Source organism: Sceloporus undulatus, chromosome 7, assembly GCF_019175285.1.
Source record: "Sceloporus undulatus isolate JIND9_A2432 ecotype Alabama chromosome 7, SceUnd_v1.1, whole genome shotgun sequence".
Taxonomy (NCBI): domain Eukaryota; kingdom Metazoa; phylum Chordata; class Lepidosauria; order Squamata; family Phrynosomatidae; genus Sceloporus; species Sceloporus undulatus.
In genome coordinates this window covers 1102059-1118313 of record NC_056528.1, presented here as the reverse complement: position 1 = coordinate 1118313, position 16255 = coordinate 1102059, and the positions used below count along the sequence as shown (strand labels likewise).

Here is a 16255-nt window from a genome sequence, read left to right as displayed (position 1 = left end):
ATGCCAGCCTCTGACTCCTTCATCTCCTCTCTGCTTTAAACGCACATCGTAAAATGGGGGGAAATTGTGCTCCAGGGCATGCGCTGACATCCCAGTGCATGGAAAGAATGAAAACTGTCAGCTTCCAGCATGCAAAGTCTATGGTTCCTAACCTTTGGCTCTCCGGTTGCTTCCAACTCCAGCTCCCAGCGTCCTTCACCGTGGGCCATGCTGGCTGAGACTTCTGGGAGACGCAGTCCAGAATATCTAGATATCCAAAGGCTGAGAATCACAGACTCAACAGCTGAGAAATCTGAGAAATTTCATCCCATGGAAACCTGGGATTTGTAGTTTGTTGTGGCACCAGAGCTCTCTGACAAAGAAGGCTAAAGAGCCTACAAAACTACAGATCCCATCATCCCATAGCATGGAGTCTTGGCAGTTAAAGCAGCATCGAGTCGCATTGTTTCTGCAGTGCGGACACGGCCAAAAAGACAATAATGCTGGAACTTAGAATTTAAAGCAGTAGTTCCCAACCTTTGGTCCTCCGGATGATTCGGACTTCATTTCCCATGATTCCTGACAGTTGGCAAAGTTGTCTGGGGCTTCTGGGATCTGAAGTCCAAAACAAATGGAGGCCCAAAGGTTGGTAACTACTGCTTTAAATTCTAAGTTCCAGCATTATTGAAGTGCAGATTCAATGCTGCGCTGTGAGTTTGTTCTTCAAAAGTTTAAGCCAGGAGCAAGTTTCGAGGTCAAAATCAGAGAACAAAAAAGACAGAGTTCCAACCCAATCCCCTTTGTGCATTCCTTCAGTGCAAAAAAGGGGGAGGAAAAATCACTTGATATAGCTTGGAGAAAGAACAAAGTCAATAAAGGAGAAGTGGAGAGAAAACATCCATATACACAATAGAGTTACAAGCAGGAGGAAAAGGAGAGAAAGCGAGAGAGAGAGAGAGAGAAAGAGAGAGCGCTCTGGTTCATTTTGCATTCCAAAAAGCAGAAGAAAATTGTCAAGTCAGGGAATATGTAATCAATTAGTAAAGCCCCAGAAATCCTTGCAAAACAATAATTAGTCATGTCAGAAGAAGAAAAAGACCCACAACAATTAAAGCGGCGGGTGAGCAAAACCCAGGCTGCCTAGGAAACAAAGCCGAGATGAAGAAGAGATCTCCAGATCCGGTTTCGGCACAGATTGCTCTTGCCAACAAACACCGAGGAAAGAGCATCCGCAAGCATTGATCTCCCTCCGTCATGCTTCAGCGCAACATTACGCTTGGAAGTAACTAGTTGCTTGGCACACAGCTCCTACAGTCCAGATGTTCCGTCTAATATTTAAATGTCGTTGCTGTTGCTGTTGTGAGCTTTCAAGTCGTGCTCGGCTTCTAGTGGCTCCAAGTTGCACATCTTGGCAAGGTTGGTTGGTCCAAAGGGAGTTTGCCGTAGCACTTAAAGCGGCATCGAACTGGACCGTTTTCGCAGTGCGGATGCAGCCTTAGGACGCAGAGCAATGGATGCAAATGACAGGGAAGGAGATTCCACCGAAATGTTAGGAAGAACATCTGGACTGTAAGAGCTATTTCTCTGGAGCATCAGAAAACAAGTTGGCTCCATCTACTACATGACCTCCCTTCAGATATTTAATGGTGGCTTCCATTGTCACAAAACCCAGCATGGTATCGTGATTTGAGTGTTGGACTACAACTCTGAGGACCAGGATTCGAATACCTGCTCGGATATGGAAACTCACTGGGTGGCTTTGGGCAAAGCACACTCTCAGCCTCAGAAGAAGGCAAGGGCAAACCCTCTCTGAACAAACCTTACCAAGAAAATCCCATGATGGATTCACTGTACATCAAAGGCTCTCGACAACATCGTGCCACCTCTTAATCTTTTCTTCTCCAGGCTAAACACACTCAGTTCCCTAAATCACTCCTCATGGGACTTTATAGTTTCCAGACCTTCCACCGTTTTTGGTCACCCTCCTCTGGACACTGTTCCATCTTGTCCGCAATCTTTCCAAATCGCGATGTCCAGAACTGGGCACCAATTTCCAGGTGATGCCTGACCAAAGCAGAATGGAGTGGCACTATGACTACCCTTGATCTAGGTACTACAGTCCTATTGATGCAGCCTTGAATCGCATTGGCCTTTTTAGCTGCCGCATCACACTATCAACTCATCTCTAGTTGTGGTCCACTAAGACCCCGAGATCCTTTTCATATGTACTGCTTTCAACCCAGGTGTCATCCATCCTATATTTCAGCACTTGTTCCTGCTTAGATGTAGTATTTTACATTGATCCCTGTTCTCTGGTCTTAAGCAGACCGTTCCCAAATTACAATGAATCCCAACTAAGTGAAAGGAAATGGGAAAATTTGGTCGCACCCTCCAGTTTCCAAAACCCATTCAGGCCCATTTTCTAGGAAACAGCACCCTTCTCTCTCATAATGAGAGGCAATCTTTCAGCCTTTCTCCTTAAATTAAGTCTGTCTTTAACATTTTTATTCCCCGGTTTTGGGTTTTATAAGCCCGGCCATAAAGCCGATGGCATAATTAGCCATAAAGCCACCGTCGCTGGAAGTGATTTCTTGCTGGCGGAAGGAGGGAGGCATTTGTTTATTTCTCACCCCTGAAAAAACCACATTGTGATAGTGGTGCTATATGGGAACTACAACTCACGTACTTTTGAATTGTCAGTTTTATAACTACAGCTGATTATCCCCCTTTTTAACTAATGTTATTTTTCCATTCGTTGGATAGTCAGAACCAAAGTGCGATACTCAAAATAGCAAAATTTTGCTGCATTATGCATAAGGCACATCTTCGAATGGTCAGCCGTAATTGATGTTAGATGCCAAGATTGACCTTCTCCCTTGTTTTAACCATTGGACTTATACCGGTCAATGACCGAAATAAATTGTCGTTGCTGTTGCTGCACATGCGTCTGGATTTTGTGTTCTATTTTTGTCCGGATTTATGTCAACGCTCCATCCTCTCGCCTGCCGTGATTTCCAAGAAAGCGGCTCAGCTCGGCTTGTTGCCGCAGACTGTCAGGGAAAAAGGGAGCCCAAAGTCCCTGCAACATCTGGACAGCTGCAAGGGATGGCAGAGGACAGGAAAGGGAGGCTGGATAATGGGTTTCCTTACAACCTTTGCTAACAATGCAGAGCCACCCAAGAAGTGCATGCTTCCTCAGCAGGTGCAATGGGGATTTGTGGCATGTGCTTTGCAAGCAAACAACAAGGAGGAGGAATTGCATCCGCAGAATTAAGACTGTGGGCCTGTGTCATAATATCTGACCATAGAGAACATTGGCATTGAACGCCAGATTGGGGTTTAGGCAAGTCACAGACTCTCCCATGATACGGTCCCCTAATCAAATCCACGAATAATCAGATCTGCAAAAGTCAAAGGTGCGAATGTGGAGGGCTGACAAATATATAGTCTTGGAGAGAAAGCCTGGAAATTGCACCTCTCCATCACTAGAGGGAACCAAACAGTTTCCCAAGGGAGCTTTGTCTTCTTTCCTTCTCCATTCCAGAAAGAGAGAGGCAATGCCTTTTTTACACATTTTAATTCTAGGTGCTGGCGATGTATGCGCTTGTGTGGGAATGGCGTGGAGTCAGGTGGTTTTTTAGACGCGGCCTGTGTTCGAGTCACGCCGAGCTGCAAGGAGACGATGAATGGGGTGCTGATTAGGAAAATAAATGCCAGTGGGTTTTAAAAATAGGCGACATGGAGGGATGGATGCAATGAATTGGCAAGGCTGGGGAGTTGTTGGTGGTACTAGAAAGCATCAAAGGAAGAAAGGAAGCAGAGAGACCCATGACTTTGAGTGTATCTACACTGCAGAAATGAAGCAGTTTGACACCACTTCCGACATCTCTCCCCTACAGGATCCTGGGATTTGTAATTTGGTGAAACCCCAAAGCACTCTGATAGACCTGGCTGAATCCCTCACCAAACTACAAATCCCAGGATGGAGTTATAAGTAGCGTCAGACGGCTTTAATTCTGCAGTGCGGATGCATGCTTCCTTCCTCCTCATTTTTGTCCTCAGAACAACAAGCCTGTGAGGAAGATAAAGCCAAGAGAGACCAAAATTGTGTCCCAAGATGAACCAAATCCCCCTGATAAGGACCAAGCACCATTTCCAAGTGGAGTATATCACACTTGTTCTTTGCATCATATTCCAGTTCTTATCATCGTATTGTATTCTTATCAGCGGAACATGTCAAGACTGTCCTTGCCAACTCTGGAAGGTACCAGAAACCCACAAAAAGAATCCATCATGTTTTCCAGGAAAATAAAACCATGCTGGATAGAAAAAAGGATTGTGTCCAGCCTTCCCAAGGTAGAGTATAGAAAAGGAGAAGCGAGATGGGTAATTCCCCTGGTAGCAACTACTGTAATGGAAAAATGAGGCGTTTGTCCCCAGCAATTAAATGGAGTGCGGTGTTTCATCCACCTTCCACTTCTCAAACCCTCTTGAAAGGAGAAGGAGCCCTTTCCTGCAAGTCTGTCGAGGAAGGCGAGGGAATGAAAAAGGCAATGCTGTTAGATTGGTGTTTCAAGGATGCTGCTCAGGTCTCCACAGTCTTCCTTGGAAACATCAAATCTTGTTCCATTTGGATCAGGCATGGTTAGGATTTGGATGGGAGTCCACCAGGAGGGAAGATCAGGAGATTCCCAGGTAGGGTTTCTAGAGAAGAAGACTACCCTGAGAGCAATACTGATGGTCAGAGTTGGCCATACTGAGCTAGATGGGGCCCCAGGGTCTGGACGCAGGATGAAACAGCTTCCCATGTTCCGACACAAAGGTCAATAATGGAAATAGAACGGCAAAACTGCACCACTGAGATCCAACATGCAATGGGAAGCAGTCGCAGAGAACATGGACCAACCTATTGCCCTTGCTTTTGCAGGCCAAGTAGGGTGATGTCTGGTTGGCAGACTCCCAAAGGAGCAAAGGACTAGAGTAAAGAATTATTCCCGAAACACTGGAGAGTGCAAACTGACAGCCAGAGTTGGCCATACTAGGATGCCCCATAGGACTCCAGGGTCTGATTCACTACAAGGCCAGTTTCTTCAGTTCATGTGCAGAAGGTCCCGGGTTCAGTTCCCGTATCTCCATGTAGGACCAGGAGAAGATGGTACACTTTTGCCATGTTCTATTTCCATTACTGACTTGAGACCCTAGAGTGCTTCAGCTGCTGACCAGAGTTGCCAATATTGGTCTAAGAGGACCAAAGATCCTTCCTATGAACCTTCATAGAAGGTCCTTGCTTTGGTGGCAGCTCTGGTGGAAGGCCAGGAAGAAAGACGCCTGCTTGAACACCTGGAAAACCTCAGATGCCAACCAGAGTTGGCAATAATGGTTTAAGAGGGCCAAGGATCTGCCCTATGAACCTTCATAGAAGGTCCTTGCTTCAGTGGCAGCTCTGGTGGAAGGCTAGGAGGAAAACTCCTGCTTGAAACCTTGGATAGCCTCTGATGCCAAGCAGAGTTGGCAATATTGGTCTAAGAGGGCCAAAGATTTTCTCTATGACCTCCATAGACAATCCTTGCTTCTGTTGTAGCTCCAGTGCAGAACTAGGAGGAAAGACTCCTGCTTGAAACCCTGGAAAGGCATTGCTACCAGTCAGAGTTGGCAATACTGGGCAATACACCATCTGCTTAGAGAGTTATCAGAGGAGACTTCTGGTTGCTTATGGCACTGTTGGTGTGGCCCATTGCGATCCGGGAAGTGTATAAAAACCACACTTTGACTCTGGTTGCATGCCCTATAAAGTATCCACCCTCAGGCATTTTCCATTTTTATTCAGGAGGGCACCCGAAAATGCCTTTCTGTTCTCGGGTAAATCTTCCTCGCCTTCGCCTCCTCTCCCCAAATGATAAGGTGGGCCATTGCGCTGACAGCTGCAGAGTTGGGACTTCCTCTGTCTTGGAAATGCATTAATTTGTAAATATCTTCATTTATATGTAAATGTGGATGCCTTATCCCCCTCCATCCTGCGAAGCCTTCCCAGCCAATCGGAAGCCGCCTTCTGCCTTAAACTTCTCCTGCCTTTGTGGCACGTTTGGGCTACAAATTCCACCCGTTTGGTATTTTTATCCTTTCTTTTCTCAGCCCCCCCCCCTCCCTTCTTTCATTCCTTTTCTGCTGCTGTTCATTTTGATTTCCAAAATGTATCCTCTTTCCTTCTGGATAATGGAATCCTTCCCGTTCTTCTCTCTCTCTAGACTGGAATCGTGCACAAAATGCAACCATCATGCGACAGCAGAGCGTTTTTGACAACTCAATTTGCAAAAAAATGAGCCGTACTCAGAAACCTTCTTCCATTTTGATGAAAAGCAGCTGGCACCAACTTCTGAGTTACGAGACGAGGCGGGGAAGACCAAAGTCAGAATCCTGTTGGCATCATAAATATGTGTAAAGTCCTCCTCTGGAAGCCATTAGGCATCTTTTGTTCAATGCAGAGCAGGGAAAGGTGGCAGCAAAAGTATTTGGATTGAAATCGTGAATCAGTTGCTGTCACTGATTGGCTGGAATCAGGCTTCTGAATGTATGGATTATAAGTAGCAAGAGCAAGAAGACCAACCTGATTGCCTATATCTATAGTGCCATGATGTGACCCCAAAGCCTTGGGCAGACCTAACATTTTATGTAAGGATTCTTAGTCATGGGAGTTAAGCAATCAGGGATCCCGTTATGACATTTCAGCGCAATATAGGCAATCCTTGCTCCTTTCACTAAGGAGAAACTTGGCCTAGAGGAAAGTAAGGGCAATGCTTTCTGCTAATGAGTAATTCCTCATTAGAAAAGAGTGACAGCAAATGGTTTCATATCCTCAAGCATGTCCCTGATTGGTTAGGATCAATCTCAGCCAATCAGGGACGTGATTGACGATTTCAAGCCAAAGACATTTGCTGTCACCCTTTTCTAATGAGGAATAACTTTAGGTTCTGGGGTAGACGTCCATAAAACAGTCAGTTGCCAGAACGTACCAATGCTCTACTCAACAAGGAAGCATGTGGCACGACTAACTCATATATTACAGCAAGAGCTTTTATAGACTGGAGTTAACTTCATCAAATGCATGAAATGTTACCCTCAGTTGGCAGGTATATAACAGGAGGGTCAAGAGTCAATGGGATGCAACAAGTCCGTTCGGTGGCAATTCAATTAAAGCTCAGATGCATGCAAAACAAGCACACACAAGGCCCTTTTGCATCCGAAGCAATCCCTGATCAAGCCTTGGCTCCAGGTACCATCCCTGCAAAATGTCTTCCAAGGGATCACAGTAATGCTTTGCTTCACTTGCACGAAGGGGGAAAATATTTCCCCATCAGCTTCTTGATTTCAAATTAGCATCTTTGCGCATGCGTAGGGAGGACAGGATCCCATGGCCGACAGTAATCCCATGGAAATACATATCATCATCATCGTCGTCGTTGTCGTCGTCTCCCTGGTCCGAGTCAATGGTAGGACTTACCGTACGGTGGACTGGTAGACCAGGTCTTCCCTTTTCCGATAGTTCTCCATGTGCGACTGGTTGGTGGAGAACATGGCGTCAAAGGTGAAGATTTTCTGCTTGATGGTCCCACCATCCGTTACCTGAGAAAAGAAACAAAGCAGTGTAAGCAACTCTGGAGTAACCCGCCTTTGAGATTTCACCGAACACCAGAGCCATAATTCCACTGGCACACAACACTACCATCCATTACAGCTGGCATCCAGTTAGGGATATAAATAAAGATGTGTATAAACAATTACGCATCGCCCATTGCAGTTGTGTGCATCCTATAGTGTGCATTCCAGTTCCATGCCCTAGATTATGCATTGCAGCTGCACATTCTGTATTGCGCATTGCATTGTCTTCTCTTCCTCCTCTCCCTTTGATGGGTGATTAGAACCCAAATCTCCTCTCTGGCCTTCCCTGACTCTCTCTTTCCCCGCAACCTCTTCCTTCTCCTTTACTGCAGTTAGGGCATGTTTAAAAATAAATTAGTACAAAAGTTGCAAGGAAGGAAAAATAAAAATAAAGAGAGAGAAAGAGAGAGAGAGAGGGGATTATCCCCGGCGGGGAGGTTGGTTTCCTTCTCTCTTTTTTCAGAGAAGAAAAATAGATATAGAGGGAAAGAAAATGTGAAAGAGAGCAACGCGCTTTGATCCGCAGACTCCAGTGATCGCAATTCAAAGACCCGCGGCGAGGAGATGAATGTGGGGGGAAGGATTGCCGGAAGGGCTGCAGGAAGACAAGGGAATTGGACTGGGCCACCATGGAGCTCTGAAGATCAGGACGCAGCTTTTAAAGTCTTAGCGGGCATCAGAGGCACGCAGGGCCTTCAGATCTCGCGCCGTTATTTATCTCCCGCGCTTTGCCGGCTTGCGTTTTTCCCGCCACCCTCAGCTCCTCTGAGTGCGCAATCCCCAATGGAACAACACACACCAAACACAACCTTGCAACGGAGTCTGAGGACACAGACGCCACTCTCGTTGTGGGCCTGCAAGTCGTTTCCGACTTGTGACGACCCCAATGAGAACTCATTATGGGGGTTTCTTGGCAAGGTTTGTTCAGAGGAGGTTTGCCACGGCCTTCCCTTCAGGAGGCTGAGAGAGTGTGACTTCTTCTTGCCCAAGGTCCCCCAATGGGTTTCTTGGATAAATGAAAATTGAACTCTGGTCTCCAGAGTCATAGTTGTAATCCAACGTTCAAACCATTATGCCATTTTGGTTCATATATATATATATATATATATATATATATATATATATATATATATAGTATATATATATATATTTAAAACGCTTTTGCTGTTGCGCAGCGCATGAGGCAGCATGTCAATGTTTGGCACCAGCTTCTCCACCTTTGTGACTGTAGTCAGCAGCCTGTGAGCTGGAGAAACACCTCTCCCTTTCTCAATGAGCAAAGAGACACCGTAAACCTCTCTCAGAGGAGGCTTTTGTTCTTAGAAGAAGTTCCATTGTGTACAACAATATATACATCGACCCCATCCAGATTAGTAGCAGCCCTCTCTGAGGTAAAATGCTCAGAGTCACTACTCTAGCAAAGGCTCTGTGAGGCCTACTAGGCCTTGCCTCTCCCTCTGGGGTCACAAAGGATCTTTTTGATGTCTCTTCGTGTTTAAATGCCTAATCAATATGGCTCACACTAATCCTTTAATGCCTGGTTACCATTAAAACCCACATTGTACATTTTCCTTGTGACACTATATCCTCATATATATATGAGGGACAAGTGTATATTCTCTCTCTTTCTCTCTCTCTCTCTCTCTCTATATATATATGAGAGAATATACACTTGTCCCTCCACATTTGCTAGGGTTAGGGGCACAAGACCCCTGTGAATATGGAAAAACCACAAATGACAAAAACATCATGTTTTGACCTGAGAGGATGCCTCTCTAGGAATCTCTAGGTCGTCTGGTGCAACTCTGTGGTCAACGTCTGACAGACACTGACCATAGAGTTGCGCTGGAGGAGCTACAAAGGCCTAGAAGTGTATTCTTTCTAGGAATCTCTAGGTCTTTGAGTGCAACCTTTAGTTAAAGTTGACCAAAGAGTTGCGTTGGAGGACCTGGATATTCCTAGAGAGAACATATGAATCAAATCTGCAAATATCACAGCCGCAAATATGGAGGGATGAGTGTATGTCTTCAGCCCTGAAGAGAAGCACCCCATTTTTAGCAAATATATGTTTGGCAAACATATATGGCTGGCAACCTTCCCTCCTCAACCTCCATCCTTTCCCCCTTTTCTCCACGTATTTATTTATGTATTCCCGAGACGTTTTTCTGTGAGAGTTTTATTAGCACCATCTGCGTTGGCACGTTTCTTGTGGAAGAGGTGTTCTGTCACAGCCTCCAGGTGTGTTATTTTATTAGCGAGTCTACACCTTGTCATGCGCTCTCTTTCTCTCAGATACAGGCCTCCATCCAAAATCTACTTCGCACGGTGTAAATACTCGCATGAAAAAGCAACGCAAACCTCCTGCAGAATGGCAAGATGGTGTGACACATGCGCCACTGTGTAATGCACAACCACAATGCAAAATATAGGATGCATGCCAGCAGTGCTCAATCCCAACGCAAAGTATGAGACACACAACCGTAAATTACCGTAATGCAAATATATAGGATGCACAACTGTGATGCCCAATCCCAATTCAAAGTATAAGACGCACAACCGTAATGCAAAGCAAAGGATACACACCTGCTGTGCCCAATCCCAATGCAAAGTATAAGATACGCAACCGTAATGCAAAATATAGAATGCACAACTGTGATGCCCAATCTCAGTGCAAAGTATAAGATGCACAACCACAATGAAACATACAAGAAACAGAATCACAGTGTATAGGATACACAGCTGCAATGCCCAGTCCCAACTGAAAGTAGCCCTGTTTCAACATTTGAAGGGATGTCCTACAGAGGCAGGCGCAAGCTTGTTTTCTGCTGCTCCAGAGAATAAGACATGGAGCAATGGATGCAAACTACAGGGAAAGAGATTCCACCTAAACATTAGGAGGAACTTCTTGAGGGTAAGTTCTGCCAAACTGCTCTTACCCTCCGAAAGTTCTCCTAATGTTTAGGTGGAATCTCTTTCTCTGTAATTTGAATCCATTGCTCTGGGCCCTATTCTCTGGAGCAGCAGAAAACAAGCTTGCTCCCTCCTCAATATGGCATCCCTTCAAGTATTTAAACAGGGCTATCATATCACCTCTTAACCTTCTCTTCTCCAGGCTAAACATACGTAGCTCTCTAAGTCCTTCCTCATAGGTCTTTATGGTTTCTAAACCCATCATCATTTTGGTGGTCCTCCTCTGGACATGCTCCAGTTTCTCAATGTCCTTTTTGAATCATGGTGCCCAGAACTGGACACAGTATTCCAGGTGAGGCCGGACCGAAGCAGCACAGAGTGGTGTTATGACTTCTCTTGATCTGGAGCAGTGGTTCCCAAACCTTCGTCCTCCAGATGTTTTGAACTTCAACTCCCAGAAGTCCCTGCCAGCTTAGCCAACTGTCAGGAGTTCTGGGAGCTGGAGTCCAGAACCATTTGGAAGACCAAAGTTTGGGAATCACTGACCCAGATTAAGGGAAGTCATCGTGCCACTCTATTCTGCTTTGGTTGGGCCTCACTTGGAATACTGTGTCCAGTTCTGGGCACCACGATTCAATAAGGGCATTAAGCAGCTGGGGCATGTCCAGAGGAGGGCCACCAAAATGGTGAAGGGTTCAACGCTTTAACTGGCCTTCTGCTGGGAGTGCTTGGATGGTGTCTTCTTCCATAGCAGAATGGGGTTGGATTGAATGGCATCTGGGGGTCCCTTCCAAGTCTTGCATCCTAGCATCCTCTCCTTCTCTGCCTTTTGGAAAAAACAAGCTGCCCTTTTGGTGTTGAAACAGAAGAAAGCCTAAGACATCTTTCAAGTCGGGTCTGTTGGCGATAACCGCCGCTTGACTACGGTTCAGGAGCCACCTCCTAATTTTTCTCCTTCCTTGGATCAGAGCCCTCAAGACCCGAATTGGAGAGATGAAAGCTGGGAGGCCTGGTCCTCCCCGACACCTTTGGCATCACCTTTGCGCGCGGCAGGTGGCATCCCTTTATCTGGCGCTTAAAATGCGCCCCACGTTGTCCCTTCCAGCTGAAATTTCTCTCCTCTGGTTTTCTTTTTTTATTACACAGAAGCAGAGAAAGAGAGAGAGAGAGAGAGGAGAGAGAGAAAGGAAAAAAGGAGAGAGGGAGGGAAGCTGTCAGTAAAACTGTCTCCTCAAATTTATTTGCCTAAGCCAAGGTTTATTACAAATAAAATACACACTCTCACATACACAAGAATATATATATAGATATATATATATATATATATATATATATATAGTCTCCTCCATGGAGAAGATTATCCGGGTTGTAAATCTTTTGCACTTTGGAGAGACAGGTTGGCGAAGTTTTTCAAGGGCATGTCCAGTTTCAGAGGTTTTCTTTCTTTAGGATGCTTTTATTAACATCTTTTTTTTAAAAAGAGATAGATAACTGATTAAGGATTAACACCAAGATGGAGAACAAGTAAAGTGGCATTTCGATACAGATGTTATTGAATGGTAAGTTTAATAAAAAGGAAAGAGGAGGCATAATGTATGGATTCAACAAAGGAAAGAAAACAGAAGGATGAGGGGAAAGAAGTCAGCATATATATATATATATATATATATATATATATATAATTTGTCTAAGCCATGGTTTTATTTACAAAGAAAAGACACACTCATACATAAACAATACACATGCACACATACATACACATACATACATACATACATACATATACATATATATATATACATACATACATACACATATACATCCATGCAGAGAATTATCTGGATCGTAAATCTCTTTGGAGAGACAGGTTTGGAGAGACATATTAATGAAGTTTTCAAGGGCTTGTCCAGTTTCAGGGGGTTTCTTTATATTATGACTGTGTGTGTGTGTGTGTGTGACAGGATTTGTCCATCACATCTTGACTCAGTCCATGGTGGACATTGCATAAGCATTGCAGGGCTGGAGACGTGGCTTTGTCACTTCCGATTGTTGTCAGCTTCCAGTGTGGGACACAATTGACACACGCTAGCCACAGAAGTGACAACCCTGTCAAAGGGGTTGAAAAATAGATCTGGAAGTGGGGAGGAAAACAGGAGGAAGATGTTCGATGACCATCTCTTGAAAACTCTTTGATGGCAAAACCTGTTTGGAAAAGAGGGTTTCACGCAAAGGGACGGGCTCCATCCTCCACTGACTTTACATATGGACACAGTTGGGTCCTTTCAACATGGCAGATTCCTCTAAGACATTCCTAACCCACCTCCATCTGTAGACATGCTACAGACAAGTGGGCCTTGGTATAGAAAATAAGTTGGTATAGAAAATCGAGGGGGACAAGAGTTCCACAGTGTTGAGCAAGGGGCAAAACGTCGCTGCCCTTGTTGTCATTGTGTGTTCTCAAGTCATTTCCAACTTATGTCGAACCTAAGGCAGATCTATTATGGGGTTCTCTTGGCAAGATTTGTTCAGAGGAGGTTTCCAATCTGCATCTGGCTCGCACACTTGCACATAATCAATGTATCCAACAAGATGTGGAAAAATAAGCATCAAAAAGACGCAGGTTAAATAGGTCTAACACGTTCCCCCCCCCCCCCCTGAATCCTTTCAGTGATTCAGTTCAAGTGCGAACCAGCATCATTTAAACCAGTTCAAACTCATTTGTGATCCGGCTTAAAAGGTAGAGGGAATGAGGCCAATACTCCAGGTGAGGTCTGTCCCCTGTGCAATACTGACCACTACAACGTCCCTCCTAATGCTGAAGTGGAATCTCTTTTCCTACAGTTTGCATCCATTGCTCCACGTCTTAATCTCTGTGGCATCAGAAAACAAGCTTGCTCCGTCCTCAATGGGACATAATAGGGTCCTGGAGTTGCAAAGATAAATCAAGGCCGCCTCTGGTTCGGTCCTAGCTGTGCCTTTTGACAGCCAAAGAAATAGTGGCAGGATGCACACAAACACACACATGCAACACAACACGACCACTCAATTCTGGCTTTCTTCGCCTTCCCGGGGCTTCATTCGCAGCCGGGAGAGACAAATCATGGCCTGCCTTCGACGTGACCCAGGTCTCTGCACAGCTTGGGAACGGAAAAGCAGTTTCCACCTGGCCATGGCAAGCAAAACAGATCAAACCCAGTCCCTCCACCGAAGGGCTTTCTGCAGCTGCTCTCCAAAGGCCTCTTCCTCCTCCCTTTTCCTCGTGTTCTACAAAACCAATTACAGCTTGGAAATAGCTGTAATAAACTTGATATCCCACTTACGGTCCGATCCCGCCGCCGCCGCCACAAGAACGCGTAATAGCGGCCGGGAAGAGGAAAAAACAACTCACAGCGGTTTCATTTGGACTGTTTAAATTGTGTGCGGCGGAGGGTGCCTGGCCTCCATCCCTCTCCCCAAATATTTCCCAGCCTTGTTGCAAATATATATATATATATATATATATATATATATATATATGAGCCGACTAGGCCAAAAATAGCAAGCAGCGATGATTGGGAAATTGGCACTGTCAGCGTTACTACTGCAACCGTAAGCTTCGTGGTTGTGGTTGTTGTCGGTGTCATGTAGTCATTGTGGATTGCAATATTGGGGGAAATAAGGGGTCTAAGATCCCCCCCCCCCATAGGGATAGGTTTGGAAAGCTGAGACCTCTCCAAAATGATCAGGCTCCAAGGATCAGGATGTAATTGAGCCTCCCAAAGAAAATCCAAACAGAAGTTGTGGTTTGTAGCCATCTTTACATTCACTTTATAGCCGTTGTGTTGTTGTGTGCCTTCAAGTCGTTTCCAATGTATGCCGGGCTTACATCGCTGAGCCGGGAATCGAACCCTGGTCTCCAGAATCGTAGTCCAACGCTGAAACCATGATGCCATGCTTGCCAGAAGAGTACAGAAATACTTAAAGTAAGTAGTGAAATAAATAAGCAAATCTTCGTGAAGTTTCTTCTCGAAGAAAGCAATTTTCTTCCTACCGCAAGGAAGACTTCACAAACTACACAGTTTCCGAAGCCTATTTCCAGTTTGGGACTTATTACATATATGCATCCATATATACACATATTTATTTTGGTCAGTCGCCGGTAAAAGGGTAATTTTGGGACCTTTTTCTGTGCAAAAAAAAATTATACAGTGCTTTTGCACAGAAAACAGCACTTTCCGCACTCAAACGTATTGGGGGGGGGGGACATTAAAAATGCACGAAACTTCTTGTAATATGCCCCAGCAGGGAGGAGAACTTCTGAAATGATTTGTTTTTTTACATGGCAGAGCAAAGCAAGAGGAAATCTGCATCACAGTCGGGAACTTCATTACCTGGGCAGCCAGCGATTTCGTTTCATTTCACTTCATTTTTCTGGAATTATTATTACGTGCCATCTTTCCTCCGACCTCCGTTCTTCTTTCCTCCACTCCTTTGTTCGGCCTGACAGAGCTCTTCCTTATTCCTTTTGATTTCATCCAGGAGAGGTGAAAGCAAATACAGTAGAAGGAAAGTCCATATGTGTAAAGAAGTAGGAAATGGTGGCGATTCGGGGGGCAGGAATAGTGGTCCTTTGCACCATTCTTATTGTCAAATTGTGGAATCCACTGCCGTGAAATTAAGAAGTGACCGATGAAATTGGTTCAATGCATTCAAACTTTGTTCCATGCACAACATTATTAAAAATAATATACAGTATTAAACTATCTTACTTTGAGAAGGAGAAAGAAGGGGAGGAAAAGGAAGGAGAAAAGGAAAAGGGGAGGAAGAAGATAAAGCTGAGGAAAGGGAGAAGGAGGAGGAAAAGAAGAAAGAATAGGAGAAGAAGGAGGAAGAAGGACAGGAGGAGAAGGAAGAAGAAGAAGAGAAGGGGAAGGAGGAAGCGAAGGCAGAGGAAGGGGAGGAAGAAAAGAAGAAGAGGAGGAAGAATAGGAGGAGAGGGAAGAAGAGGGGAAGAGGAAGAGAGGAAAAGGAGGAGGAAAAGAAGAAAGGAGGAGGAGAAAGAGGAAGAAAAGGAGGAAGGGAGGAAGAATTGGAGGAGAGGGAAGAAGGAGGGGAGGAGGAAGAGAAGGCAGAGGAAAAGGAGGAGGAAAAAGAAGAAAGAAAAGGAGGAAGTAGGAGGGGAATTAGGGGAAGAAGGAGAGGAGGAAGAGGAGGAGGGGAAGAAGAGAAGGCAGAAAAAGAGAATAGGAAATGGGGAAGGAGGAGGAGAAGAGGAAGAGGTAGAGAAGGCAGAGGAAGAGCAGAGGGAAGTAAGACTAGGAAGAGAGGGAAGGAAAAGGAGAAGAAAGAAGAGGAAAAGCAGGAGGAAGAAAGAAGAAGAGGAGGGGAGGAGGCATTTTGGGGGGGGGGGGGCACAAAATTGTCATTGTTTAGTGGTGGATTGATAATAGGATGTAGTCCTTCAAGGTCCCTTGAGGAAAGAAGGTGGGCCCACAAGACGCAATAGTTGCGCTGTCTGCACTAAGCCATTCTTTCAGCATTGGTTGCCCATCTCTCTTGCCCTCCCTCCATGGCCTTGGTCCTCATGGTGGAGGTATTGGTCACTGACCATGATAAACGTCATTCATTCATGGTGGAGGGGGTGCTCTGAGCGGGGTCCCACTCTCTTATATCCGAGGCGGGGTCTTTTGTTACTCCCCACCACCATCCTTTCTACTACACACCCTTCCTT

General features: G+C 45.3%; 1 protein-coding gene across 5 annotated transcripts in view; it reads right to left on the bottom strand.

Annotated features, from left to right (window-relative positions):
- IGSF21 (immunoglobin superfamily member 21) overlaps positions 1 to 16255 on the bottom strand; it is a 208016-nt gene that overhangs the window by 39493 nt on the left and 152268 nt on the right. For 4 of the 5 annotated variants that reach the window (XM_042478473.1, XM_042478474.1, XM_042478476.1 and 1 more), the window contains one exon: positions 7478 to 7599. In XM_042478473.1, coding sequence (XP_042334407.1) covers positions 7478 to 7599 — 122 coding nt within the window. Of the gene's footprint in view, positions 1 to 7477; positions 7600 to 8444; positions 8545 to 16255 lie in introns of those variants that run through there. The other variant, XM_042478477.1, reaches the window with a different exon arrangement.